The sequence below is a fragment of the Microtus pennsylvanicus genome, chromosome 2 (genome assembly GCF_037038515.1).
Source record: "Microtus pennsylvanicus isolate mMicPen1 chromosome 2, mMicPen1.hap1, whole genome shotgun sequence".
In the NCBI taxonomy this organism is placed as follows: Eukaryota; Metazoa; Chordata; class Mammalia; order Rodentia; family Cricetidae; genus Microtus; species Microtus pennsylvanicus.
Window position 1 is genome coordinate 61,612,165 of NC_134580.1, and position 13,382 is coordinate 61,625,546.

At 49.2% G+C, this 13,382-nt stretch overlaps 1 protein-coding gene across 2 annotated transcripts in view; it reads right to left on the reverse strand.

Annotated features, from left to right (window-relative positions):
* The window catches only part of Baalc (BAALC binder of MAP3K1 and KLF4), a 52,712-nt gene extending 49,120 nt beyond the window's left edge, over positions 1 to 3,592 (reverse strand). The window contains exon 1 of one of the 2 annotated variants that reach the window (XM_075961147.1): positions 3,043 to 3,592. In XM_075961147.1, the coding sequence (XP_075817262.1) occupies positions 3,043 to 3,202 (160 nt within the window). In that variant the 5' untranslated portion in view covers positions 3,203 to 3,592. The remainder of the gene's footprint in view (positions 1 to 3,042) is intronic. The other variant, XM_075961148.1, reaches the window with a different exon arrangement.
* Positions 3,593 to 13,382: the final 9,790 nt, after the last annotated feature.

Sequence of the window (13,382 nt, forward strand, 5' to 3'; positions counted from 1 at the left end):
AATGAAATGTTTCCCACTGGTGTTCTGCCGTACTCAAAGATCGCTGCCTAGTTCACTTGCCATCAGAGGCATCACCCAGCAACTGATGGAAACAGATGCAGAGACCCAGAGCCAAACATTAGGAAGAGCCTGGGGAAGCCTGCAGAAGAGGGGAGAAAGGATTATAGGAGCCAAAGGGGTCAAGAGCACCACAAGAAAACCCACAGAATCAACTAACCTGGGCTCATAAGGGCTCACAGAGATTGAACCCACATCTAGGAACCCTGCATGGGACTGACCTTGGCCCTCTGTATACATGTTACAGTTGTGTAGCTTGGTCCTCTTGGGGGACTCCTAACAGTGGCTGTAGGGGCTGTCTCTGGCTCTGTTACCTACTTTTGGGACCCTTTCCTCCTCATCCAGCCTTAGTAGAAGAGGAGAAGCCTAGCCCCCTGCAAGTTTCCTATACCATGGTTGACTGATATCCATGGGAGGCCTGTCCTTTTCAAAGAGAAAGGAGGAGCCCATGGGAAGGGGACTGGGAGGAGGGGAAACCGTGATTGGGCTGGGAAAAAATATCAATTAACAATAAAAAAGGAGCACAGCCTAACGCTACCTTGTCTGAAGTCTCGGGACCCTAAGCAAAGATCCAGCCAAGGAACGGCCTGTTCCAACCACAGAGACAACGTCAGCAACGTGGGCTGCTCTGAGCTGCTCCAGTGTAATTCCACATGCGGAGATAGGAAACTAATATATGTAGTCACCACACTGTTCAGCCCTGCGCTTGCTAAGTCCAGAGACTAACAGAATGTGCAAGGCACAGTAGTTACTAAGTAAATAGACAGCACGTGGTGGGGGGAGGAACTTAGGTCCATGCGTGCCTTGTTCGTTCTTGATCCTCAGAAGTGTCCCTCCACTCCGACCCTGATTGGCACTGCTAGGTAATCAAAGTGCTGATGCCCATCTCGGACACTGTCCCTGGACTGGAAGTGAGGCCCTTCTCTGAATGACACTGTCTTCAGGACCTCGTAAGGCTGTTCCTGTTTGGAAAGGTTCTGTCTATGAGTGTGCCTGTCCCACGCCTTGCAGCAACCAGATTTCATGATATATAAACAGAAAATAATGAACAAATGCTGGGAAAGATATGAGGAACACGTATGTGCTTATTCAGTCAACCCATAGCAACTTTTGTACCCATACAACAAACACACATGCACACACGCGTGCTCCGAGCGAGCACCAGCCAAGCAGTTGCTCCTTGAAGCTGCACTTCCTTCTTTTCCAGGCCCAATCTTTCTGACCATTGTCTGCTGGCGGGGCTTCCCTGGCCTTGGACTCTACAGAGAAGGGTGACCCTTTCTTGGGGAAATGCTGTCACCACTAACATTTGCAGAACCTTCAGAGGCTCTTCTCATTCTCCTTCTGACACCGAATTCAGCCAGAACATCCTTTGGGAGCCTGCTGGATACAGCAGCAGCACCACCACCAAATAGCCACTGTGGTCTCTGGGACTCAAGCAGTTTTAAGATGAATCCAGTGTGACCGCGGTTTCCCCAGGCAAGCCGGGGAGGCTCATGCCTGGCTCCCAACTATGGAGGACGGGCATTGGGGGAGGAAGAATGCTTGAGCCCAGGAGCTCAGGGTCAGTCTGGACAATATAGCCAGATCTGGTGTCCTTAAGAAAATAAAAGGAGCAATTGCTGAGACTAAAGGGAATGTTGATTCCCAAGATTATAAAGTAACGCAACGCAATGAGATCAGGCAACAGAACTTTAAAAACCCAAATATTGATCTATGAAACAAGAGGTGAGGTTTCATTGGTTTCTCCTTGTGACGTCACCAACACATTTAGGGTCAAAGGTCCGTCTACCTCAACAGTATCTACCTCGGCAATGTGTGTGTGAGTGTCTGCTTTAAACTCAAATCCTGACTCGTGGCTAGACCAGAAACATCTCTGTATGCCGCACACCGTGCCCCCGTGTCTGCGCTCTGTGCTCTATTACCCAGTTCGCGAGCTTCAGGAATGGGGGCTGGAGGTTGATAATACATAGACGCAGACGCAGAGACAGACCTACACACGGGCCTCCAAACGCTGGTTCAGAAAGCCCCAAGAATGCCCCCTTTATTGTGTTCAGGGGCAGATTATATGGAGATAGACACTCCCCAACCAAACCCACCAGAAACCACTCTCCTGCCATCAGGAACTCCTGAAGGTCTCATGCTCAGCAGCTGTAGGCACTCAGATCAGGGGAAAACAAGTTGTTTACAAGAAATTCAGGATATGGGGTCTCACTGCTCCCAGCATCTGCACACCCTCATGGGATTTCTGCTGTCTGAGGAATGACCTAGGTGAGGGTTTGTATAGTCCAGATCGTTTATGTCTTGCTTTACAGAGAGCGTTCAAGCATCTTGGGATAGGAGAGAAGTCCTTCACTATGACATAACTACTTGGCAAGTGAGCTGGAGAGCGACATCGGTGGTGGGCAGGCATGAATGGTGCCCTGAACTAGGTTAGGATTTTGAAGCCCAGCCATGGGGCTCATTCCCAACAAGGGGGGATGGAGGAGGAGACAGGAAGGCTCCACCCCGACCATTCTGCTCAAGATTCTTGTCCATACATCAAAGATGTGAGGGCCGAATAACCCAGGGCATGGAGAATTACCCAACTGAGTACAGAGATGGCCAGAAGGGAAGCTGGACCAAGGCTGGGTAAAGGCCCACAGGCTCAGGTGGGAAACTCGGGGTGAGCTGAGGGTTAGGTTTGCGGGTGAAGTGGGCTGTCCTCCTATCCCGCCCTCCCACGCATATGCACTGGCTGGTGAGGCCAAGACGCGCTGGATCAAAAGGATGCAGAGAGGTGGTAGATAGCTCAGTCCTCTGGGAAGCTGTTCTTGACCTGGCTCCCTGGGCTCCATTCTGGCAGCTGGTCAGCCAGCAGGTCCTATTCTGTCCCTCTGTCACCCCACCCGCAAGCACGCCACGGGATTCCTGGCTGCCCTGGGATCCCCTGCAGCTCTAGCTGCTTGCGGGCAGCCGGGCCTCGCGGGCGCGGGGCTCACTCACCCGCGTTCAGGCCGCCCGCCTCGGGACCGCTGTCCGGGGCGGCGGCGCTGGGCAGAGCATCCGAATCGGTGTAGGTGAGCCAGGTGGACTCGGTCTCCCGGGTCCAGCTCTCGTAGTAGCGGGGCTCGATGGCATCAGCCCGGCTCCCGCCGCAACCCATCCTCCTGTGTTGCGGGCGAGCCCGGCGGCCGCTCGGCTTGCGGCTTGCGGCTGCGGCTCAGCCCGGGCGACGCAGCTCCGGCCCGCGAGGAGGCGACCGCAGCGGCAGCGACATCGGTCCCCAGAGCCGCTACCAGCACCAGGCTCCCCGGGCGTCCGCCGCCCCTCCTCTCAGCCTCCAAGGCCCTCCTCCTCCTCTGCACTCTCCTTCCCCAGCTCCCCCCAACCTCTCCTCTCCCACCGCCCTGCTGCAAGTCCCTCCTTCAGTGCTCCGCAAGAGAACATGCTAAGGAGAAGCAGACAGGTGGTGGGAAGAGGGGAAGGGGTCCCTCTTCGGTCTTCAGTCCGCCTCCTAGATTCCCAACCAGTCAGCCATCATGGGTCCTCCCATGCACCCGCCTGCTGACCCAGTCATCCACCTACCCATCCATCCTATCATACCATCTCGCTCTGGATAGCTCTGACAGCTCACAGAAAACCACCCAAGTTTTTGAGCCACTTGTTCTCAAAGCAATGGATAAACAGTACTAGAAAATTGGGGAGATAATGCTGTCCCCGAAAGTTAAGTTAGAGTCGGTGCCTATTTACTGGGTGCGTAGGAAGCAGGGCCCATGATTTCAGGGCATGTCACTAACGCCCCTGCCAGGTCTGCAACTTCCTGATCTTCTGAATTTTGTTCCCAAGAAAGCAAAAGACCACCAGGACCATCAACCAGTGAGAACACCAATGAGTGCTCACTGAATAGCAATAAAACAGCCTCTTGGAGAGACTAGGGTCAAGCTAGGGAGAGTCCAGTCTCTGGTGGAGGTCCCTGTGGTAGGCACCGACCAGTCTGTGAGGCAGAAAAGAGACTTGGATCCTCCAGACAAGGCCCAGGCTTATCTTCCCTCTGGATAACAGGCTCTGCAACCTCAGGCAGAGGGTGAGCAGGCAAACGAGGCCAGGTCCTCTGACACCTTTTGCTTCCTCCCCTGGATATTTGGGTATAAAAACAATTGGGTCTTTGTGAGGTGCTGTGCTCAATCTTCAGTATCTCACTGATGGTGATGATGATGGTGACAATGATGACGACGATGACGATGATGATGTCAAAAGGCACCTGCTCCCAAAGAGAAGTCTCAACGTCTCTAACAGAGACTGTTTTCTTCATTTCGGCAGCAAAGAACTATTTTATACCCAGGTGTTTTACCATGACAATGCCTGAAGAGCGGCTGGAACAGAGGTGATTGGGTTGGAATGGGCCTGGAGAGCTCTCGAAAATCAAAACAAGCCCTGCCCCTGGGACCTGCTGAGCAAAGGAAACTACATGAGCATGGGATGAGGTGTGGAGTAGGCTGGAGAAGACAAAAGGAAAAGGTGTAGGCTTTGCTGAAAAAATAGAGGGAGGGGGAAGAAGGTTTTGAGTTACATTTCACCACCAGGATCTGCTCTAGGAAACTGTTACTCAAAAACCAGGGGAGAATGAATGGACAGAGGGGCCAGCGTAGATTCTGGTGAGCCTTTGGAGATGAGATAATGGGCCAGTTACTGAGGAGGAAAGTACTAGAGATGCCTGCTAGGTGCAGGGGTCTAGAAAGGATGGGCAAGTCAAGACTTAGTTGCCCTCCCTTTCTGCAGTCAACTAAAGTCCAAAACGACCACATGCAATAAACAATTCATGGTTATCACATACCCTTCTAAAGAGCATCCAAAACATCACATGCAATAATCAATTCATGGTTATCACATACCCTTCTAAAGAGCATCCAAAACATCACATGCAATAAACAATTCATGGTTATCACATACCCTTCTAAAGAGCATCCAAAACATCACATGCAATAATCAATTCATGGTTATCACATACCCTTCTAAAGAGCATCCAAAACATCACATGCAATAATCAATACATGGTTTAATCACATACCCTTCTAAAAAGCGTGATGAACTCTTACACCGTCTCAATCTGTTCTGCATGAGTACAAACCATTCCTTTATCCCGTGTGCCCATGCTCTCTCTGCACCTGCCCAGCCAGAAAGTGGGTCAGCAATGCCCCTCCAAGGCCCATGGGGTAAGGCTTAGTCCTCAGATGGGTTCTGGTGAGGCTGAAGAAGCTTTAAGCTGTAGGGAGCATTGGAAAGTCTTCCAGTCAACAATTGTACAAGTCTGTGTAAAGGACACAGACAAGTGTCCATCACGTGGAGAGCTCTGTGCTGCTGTCGTTGCTCTGGTGGGACAAGACACACAACATCAGCATCTCTGAAGGAGTCATCCTCACAAGACAACGGTTGTGGATTTCCCTGGTGTCGTGCTTAAGTCTGGTAAAGGTAGTCATCTTTACTCCAATTTCCTTTCTCCTTCCCTTCTGATGTTACTACTGATGGGCTTTCTGCAAATAACATTTCCTCCTATCATTCCTACAGAATCATCTACCGGGCAAAGTTCTGTTTTTCCAAGGACTCCCTTCTTGTTAGGATTTAATTCCAAAGATTCAGAGAGCCTTGGTCCTGTGAAACCTAGGGAAGAGCCAATCTTGTGTTCACCAAGTAGCTGGGAAACGTTTGCAGAGTCGGGCGTGGTGCTGTGCACCTGTAAGTCTGCTTGTGCGAAGCTAAAGGAGGAGGATGGGGGGTCCCAAGCTAGCCAGGACTGTGTGCTGTGGTCCAGGGCTCCGAATCAACCCCAGCAGACACAGAGGTTATCGCAGGCACGATTTAATGAAGGGCAGAAGAAAAGAAGGGAAAGGGGAGGAGGCTGATCGATCAGGGCCACAGAACAGACTCGGGAGTTAAACTGTGACCCGAATGTCAGTTGAAGCCAGTATTTAAGTACAAAAATCATAAACATTTGTTGCCAAGTTACACTTACAATTTTCACCAATCAGAATTTAGAGATTAATGTTACTTGAATGTTCCACCATCATAAACGGACATACAATGCCAGGTTTTCAGTCCAACCAATCAGATTCATTTGTTCTTTCTGTTGTTAGGTACAGCCATGACGTTTCTAGAGAACTAAAGATGCGTAAGGAGTGTTTCTATGTTTAGGGAGGAGGTGGGTCAACTTTTGGAAGGTCTCCAGCTCCCCTAAGTTTTGGGAACCTGAACTTTGTTTCATCCTACAGGTACAATGGGATCTGAAGTCAAAATGGCAGCGCTTAGGACAAGGTGCCTTTTCCCTGTTCCCAATATATACAGTCAGGACTTGTCTGAAGACGAATGAGGGAGCCTGGGTTTGTAGCTCAGCTGCTAAAGCCCCAAGTCGGTCCCTGACACCACAGAGACTCAAGTGTCTGGTCTATGTCTATGATCCAAGGATTTGGAAGGAGAAGCAGGATAGCAGTTCAAGGTCACCTGTAGGTACCTGGGGAGTTCAAGATCAGCCTAGGCCATGTGGGACTCTGTCAAAAGAAAGAAAAGAGAAAGAGAGGGGAGATCTAGGCAGCTCTGCGGAGAGGTCTGAAGTCAGAGCACATGCTTTCTCCACGGAACTGGAGTCTCCATCAGACGGCCAAGCCTCTGCTTACCTCTGCCCTTTTAATTACAATTACATTACAATTAATTAATTACAATTCTCTAGTTGGGAACAGAATTTCCTTCCAAGCCTTCAGAAATAAACTTTAATGAATTAGACATAACTGTGTAAAAATCTAGTAAATGTCATAAATCATATAGGATCCATTCAGAATCCTTAGCCTGACTGCCATGAACATTTTCCACAAACCTGGAAAGTCATGGGAGGGAGGGAGGAAGGGAGGGAGGGAAGAAGGAAGGAAAAGAAGAAAGGGAGAAAGAAAGAATCAAGGAAGGGGAAATAGAGCAGAGGGTTGGAGGGAGAGAATTCTGTGGCTAGATTAACTCAGACTGGTAGCATGAATGAACCCTGGTTCCATCCCCAGCACCAGGGATGGTGACTCAGTGTAGTCCCAGCACACAGGATGTGGAAGCGGGAGGCACAAGTGTTCAAGGTCATTCTCTACATCCTCAGATACAAGACAGAGTGGAGGCCAGCCTGGTGCCCATTAAGATACTATTCCAAGAGAAGGCGACAGAAGAGGAGGAGGAAGAATTCTGAAGAATGGGAGCTGCAACTTGGAATCAACAAACCTTGGTCAAAATCCTCAGAGCAATGAAGTAAATTCTGTGTTAAAAATTATTCCTGGGGGGCTGGAGAGATGGCTCAGTGGTTAAGAGCACTGGCTGCCCTTCCAAAGGTCCTGAGTTCAATTCCCAGCAACCACATGGTGGCTCACAACCATCTATAATGAGATCTGGTGCCCACTTCTGGCAAGCAGGGATACATGCAGGCAGAACACTGCATACACAATCAATAAATAAATCTTTAAAAAAAATTATTGAGAAGACTGGAGAGATGTCTCTGTGTTTAAGAGCACTGACTGTTCTTTCAGAGGACCTAGGTTCAATTCTCAGTACTCGCATGATAGCTCCGGTCCCAGGAATCTGCATTCTTCTGGCCTCCTCAGGCACCAGGCACACCGATAGTACACAGACATAGATGCAGGCATAAAAAAATAAATATAATTTTATATTTTATTTGCTGAAGGGTATTTGTTATGTGATGAGATTCTCTAGATAAGATAGATATCTGTAGCTTTAAGACCCCAACTGGTGAGTACCACATTCAACTTGTTTCCATGGAAACCAAAATGAGCCTTGAGGGCACAGAGCCCTTCTTCCACCAAGGTCTCATTTCTCTGGCCCAGTGCGACTGGGCTCTGTCCAAGTGTCGTGACTAGAAAGGAGACCTTTGGTGTGGCAGACAATCAGGCAGAAGAGAGGGCTCAGCAGGAACTTAGCGTCTCTCTCAGGATCCGTCTTCAAAGGGGTAAAGATAGGATATCTTACAGTGGTCCAAGTGGGGGCAGTAGCAGCAGGCATGCTGGGCCAGTGAGTAGACATACTTCTCTCTGTATATATACACCCAGCAGTCCTTTACCCTGAATTCCCAGCCTCTGAGAGTCTTGCCCTCCCTGCTCCAGACTCAAGGAGCTACTGGAACTGCAGCCCCCAGCCCTGACTCCACCCCACCCACTGAGAGCCCTTTCCATTGAACACCCCTTCCAGGTCCTCAGTCTCGGATAGCAGATGGCTTCCTGTTGATCTACAAATTATAATTTAGTTATGAAGGAAGGGAAGCCAAAATTAGCATCCCAAAGCAGAAAACTGATTCCGTTCCTACTTCTGGAGAAAAAGCGTCCGGCCTTTAAAGAACAATTGCATCTCCCAGGAAGGGAGCAGTACACCTGGGATGCAGGTGGTGCCGATGGATGGGGAGCATTCCGTGACAGTCCCAAAAGAAGGGAGGCTAAATTAAGAAAATTGCAAGAGGAAAAGGAGATTTTTGTATTTGGTAGAAAAGGCTAGAAAAGATGGAAATGTAGGAAAAGGAGGAGGAGAAAGAAGGAAAGGGGGAGGTAATGGGGGGGTGGAGGAGAACAAAGGAAGCCGAAGGGAGGAGTGTGGGGACAGATTGCATGATGGGAGGGAGGAAGAGAGAGTGAAGAAAGGAGGGGAGAAGTGAGGGAGGGAGGAGCTTCATGTGCCACAGAACATTTGCCCATTTAAGTGAAATTTGGAAGTTAAATTGAATACGACGTGGTTAATTTTTCCTCCCCCTGGTAATCTTTAAACTGTACAGTTCTCGTGAGAAGAGTGGCTGCCTCCTTTAAATTGACTCCAGGCATTCAGCAGGTTCTTTCAATGACGATAAAGGTCTTCAGAATCTCTCCGTGCCTAGATTGATTCCCGGTAACACTTTGTCATGCACCCACAATTAGAACGCAGGGAAAAGGGGGAACGCCGTTCCCTGTGTTTCCGAGCATCTGCTCTTATTGCTTCCCCTTTGGCTGTAGTGCTGCTATGCCCCACGATGGTGAGATGCAAAAAATCCCAATTCGTTCTCTTAAAAGAAAGTGTGGGCCACAGAAAGGAACTGGGGAGGGAAATGGAGGATGGTAATTTCTTAAAACTTTATGAAAAACTTCAGTTTGTAGGTTGAATAGGTAGAGGGAAAGCTGCTAAATTGAAAATAGGTTCAGAAAGACACAGCCCCAGTTGTTCAGAAGTGAATTCTGAGTGTCAATTAGGGTGTGTGTGTGTGTATGTCTGTCTGTATGTGTGTCTGTGTGCACAGATGTCCGTGCATGCATGTCTGTGTCTGTGTGTGCATGTATGTCTGCGTGCGCACAGGTGTGTGTGTGCGTTGTGTAAGTTTCTGTCTATGTACGTGTGCCTGTGTGTGTATGTGTGTGTTGTGTGTCTGTCTATGTACGTGTGCCTGTGTGTGTGTATGTGTGTGTTGTGTGTCTGTCTATGTACGTGTGCCTGTGTGTGTGTTGTGTGTCTGTCTATGTACGTGTGCCTGTGTGTATGTGTGTGTTGTGTGTCTGTCTATGTACGTGTGCCTGTGTGTATGTGTGTGTTGTGTGTCTGTCTATGTACGTGTGCCTGTGTGTATGTGTGTGTTGTGTGTCTGTCTATGTACGTGTGCCTGTGTGTGTGTATGTGTGTGTTGTGTGTCTGTCTATGTACGTGTGCCTGTGTGTGTGTGTTGTGTGTTGTGTGTCTGTCTATGTACGTGTGCCTGTGTGTGTGTGTTGTGTGTCTGTCTATGTACGTGTGCCTGTGTGTGTGTATGTGTGTGTTGTGTGTCTGTCTATGTATGTGTACCTGTGTGGCATACACACATGGACTGATGGGTGTAGAGCCCTGTGAAAGCATCCGGCTCTGTCACTCCCCTTACTCCTCTGAGACAGGGTTTCTCTCACTGAACCAAAAACTAGACTATCAGCCAGAAGTCCCAGAAATCCTCCAGTCTCCACCCCCTCTCACACATGTTTGGGGTTACAGGTCATTGCATGGCTATGCCTGCCTTTTAGGTGGGCACTGAGAGTTTGAATTTAGGTCCTCATGAAAGATCAGCAAATGCTTTTACTGGCCAAGCCATCTCCCCAGCCCCGAGGAGCTGTTGAGCCAGTGACTCTCCCACTCCGTCACCCAGGCTGTCTTGAAGTTATTGTCTTCCAGCCTGAGTCCCCCAAGTGCTGGGGTTACAGGCACACCCCACGATGCCTGGGTGACACCGAGTGAGTTCATAATACTGTTCTCTGCATCTCTCTCTTCTAATAGAACAAAGAAAATTTGAGTAATTTGCCAAAGAATTAAATGTCAAGTGGAGAGTAATTGGAAGCTAGGTCTCAGTCAATAAACATAGTATCTTGCTTCTCTTTAGGAAAAAGGAAGAACAGACTTCCTGGTTATGACATCTTCCACACAGGGAGCACTCTCTAAGCCTACGCCTTGTACGCACTAAGCCTTGCATGCTCTAAGCCTTGCATGCTCTAAGCCTTGCATGCTCTTAAGCCTTGCATGCTCTAAGCTTTGCATGCACTAAGCTTTGCATGCACTAAGCCTTGCATGCTCTAAGCTTTGCATGCTCTAAGCCTTGCATGCACTAAGCCTTGCATGCACTAAGCCTTGCATGCTCTAAGCCTTGCATGCGCTAAGCTTTGCACTCTATACTCTGCTCTCTCTATGCCTTGCACCACTCAGCAGCCTCATCGCGCCTTCCTCCGAAACTGATGAAGATGTCCACAGTACATGTCTTTGTCCACTTCTGCTGTGGCAACAAAATGCAACAGCTCTGGAGGTTGGGAGTCCAAGGTCGGGGTCCCAGCAGATTCGGTGTCTGCTGAACTGCGTTCTGCTTGTGATGTCCTCCCAGGGTGGAAGAGATGAAGCTAGCACTTGTCAATCTTTTATAAGGTCTCTAATCCCTTTTGTAGAACTGAAATTAATTTCCCATGACTTGGTCACTTCCCCCAAAGGTTTCATATTGCGAGGATGACATTTCAACATGCGAACACACACACACACACACTCTCAGATCATAGCCATCCAGAATGTTCCTCTTAAGATGGGTGTGAGGCTCAATGTCCTTTATTTATGGCTAGAAACCAAACATTGAGCCTATAATTAGTGATCCTAGAGAAGCTAAATAAGGAGAACCCAAAGAAAAACATATAGGCATCCTCCTGAATATTAACCTTCATCAGGCGATGAAAGGAGACAGAGACAGAGACCCACATTGGAGCACCGGACTGAAATCTCAAGGTCCAAATCAGGAGCAGAAGGAGAGAGAGCACGAGCAAGGAACTCAGGACTGCGAGGGGTGCACCCACACACTGAGACAATGGGGATGTTCTATCGGGAACTCACCAAGGCCAGCTGGCCTGGGGCTGAAAAAGCATGGGATAAAACCGGACTCGCTGAACATAGTGGACAATGAGGACTACTGAGAACTCAAAAACAATGGCAATGGGTTTTTGATCCTACTGCACGTACTGGCTTTGTGGGAGCCTAGGCAGTTTGGATGCTCACCTTATGAGACCTGGATGGAGGTGGGTGGTCCTTGGACTTCCCACAGGGCAGGGAACCCTGATTGTTCTTTGGGCTGACAAGGGAGGGGGACTTGATTGGGGAAGGGGGAGGGAAATGGGAGGCAGTGGCGGAAAAGAGACAGAAATCTTTAATAAATAAATAAATAAAAACGAAAAACAAAAAAAGATGGGTGTGAGGGAAGGCTAGAGAGCCGATGGTTAAGAACACTGGCTGCTCTTCCGGAGGATCCAGGTTCGGTTCTCTCAGCTCTGCCCATGGCCAGAGCAGGAGGCAAACTGTTTCCTGGAGCTCCTGAAGGCACTCAGTAATCTCCATGTAGTCTGCAGCAGGCCACATAATTGAGATTCTTTCTCTGTACAAAATAAAGCACTTTTGGAACACGCATTCCATTGCTTCTTAGGATGGGTGGGATGTTCACTAGATTTATGACTCAAGTCAGACCACCTGGAACAAAGCTTGAACAAGCGCAGGGCCTCTCCTCAGGCATTTTTCCCACCAGTGCCATTCATTGCTGTTATTGTGAATAATGCGGAAGAACGGTGAGACCCTGGGAAGCCTTAGCCACCTCCCCATCCTGACCCCCACCCCTGTGACAGTGTGAAACCACCTCCCCATCCTGACCCCCACCCCTGTAACAGTGTGAAGCCACCTCCCCATCCTGACCCCCACACCTGTGACAGAGTGAAACCATCTCTCCATCCTGACCACACCCTATAACAGTGTGAAGCCACTTCTCCATTCTGTCTTCCACACCTATAACAGTGTGAAGCCCCCTCTCTGCCCTGCTCCTCACCCCTGCAACAGTGTGAAGCCCCCTCTCTCCCCTGCTCCTCACCCCTGCAACAGTGTGAAGCCCCCTCTCTGCCCTGCTCCTCACTCCTGCAACAGTGTGAAGCCCCCTCTCTGCAGGCAGATCAACATGAATTCCAGGACAACCTGGTCTATACAGCAAGTTCCAAGTCAGCCAGGTCTACACGGTGAGACTGGTATTTAAAAAGGTGAAGGGCCTGGAAGAGAGATCATCAGGTTGTGGTAGAGGGATAACACATGCTCCGGTCAATTGTCTTCTGACCTCTGTGTGTTTGTGTGTGCAAATACAGAAATTAAGAAATAAAATAGTGAGTTGGGATTATAACTTGATGCTCTAGGTTTGATCCCCAGTAATGCAAAATAAATAAATAAATGAGAAGCAATGAGGACAACATCCAGTGTGGACTTCTGGCACACACACACAGGCACACACACACACAGGCACACATACACACACACAGGCACACACACACACAGGCACACATACACACACACAGGCACACATACACACACACAGGCACACACACACACAGGCACACATACACACACTCACACAAACACACACAGGCACACATACACACACACTCACACAAGCACACACACAGGCACACACACACACAGGCACACATACACACACACTCACACAAACACACACAGGCACACATACACACACAGGCACACATACACACACACAGGCACACATACACACACACAGGCACACACACACACAGGCACACATACATACACACTCACACAAGCACACACAGGCACACAAACACACACACAGGCACACACATAGGCACACAAACACACACACAGGCACACACACACAGGCACACACACACACTCACACAAACACACACACAGGCACACATACACACACAGGCACACAAACACACACAGGCACACAAACACACACACAGGCACACACACACTCACACAAACACACACACAGGCACACAGGCACACAT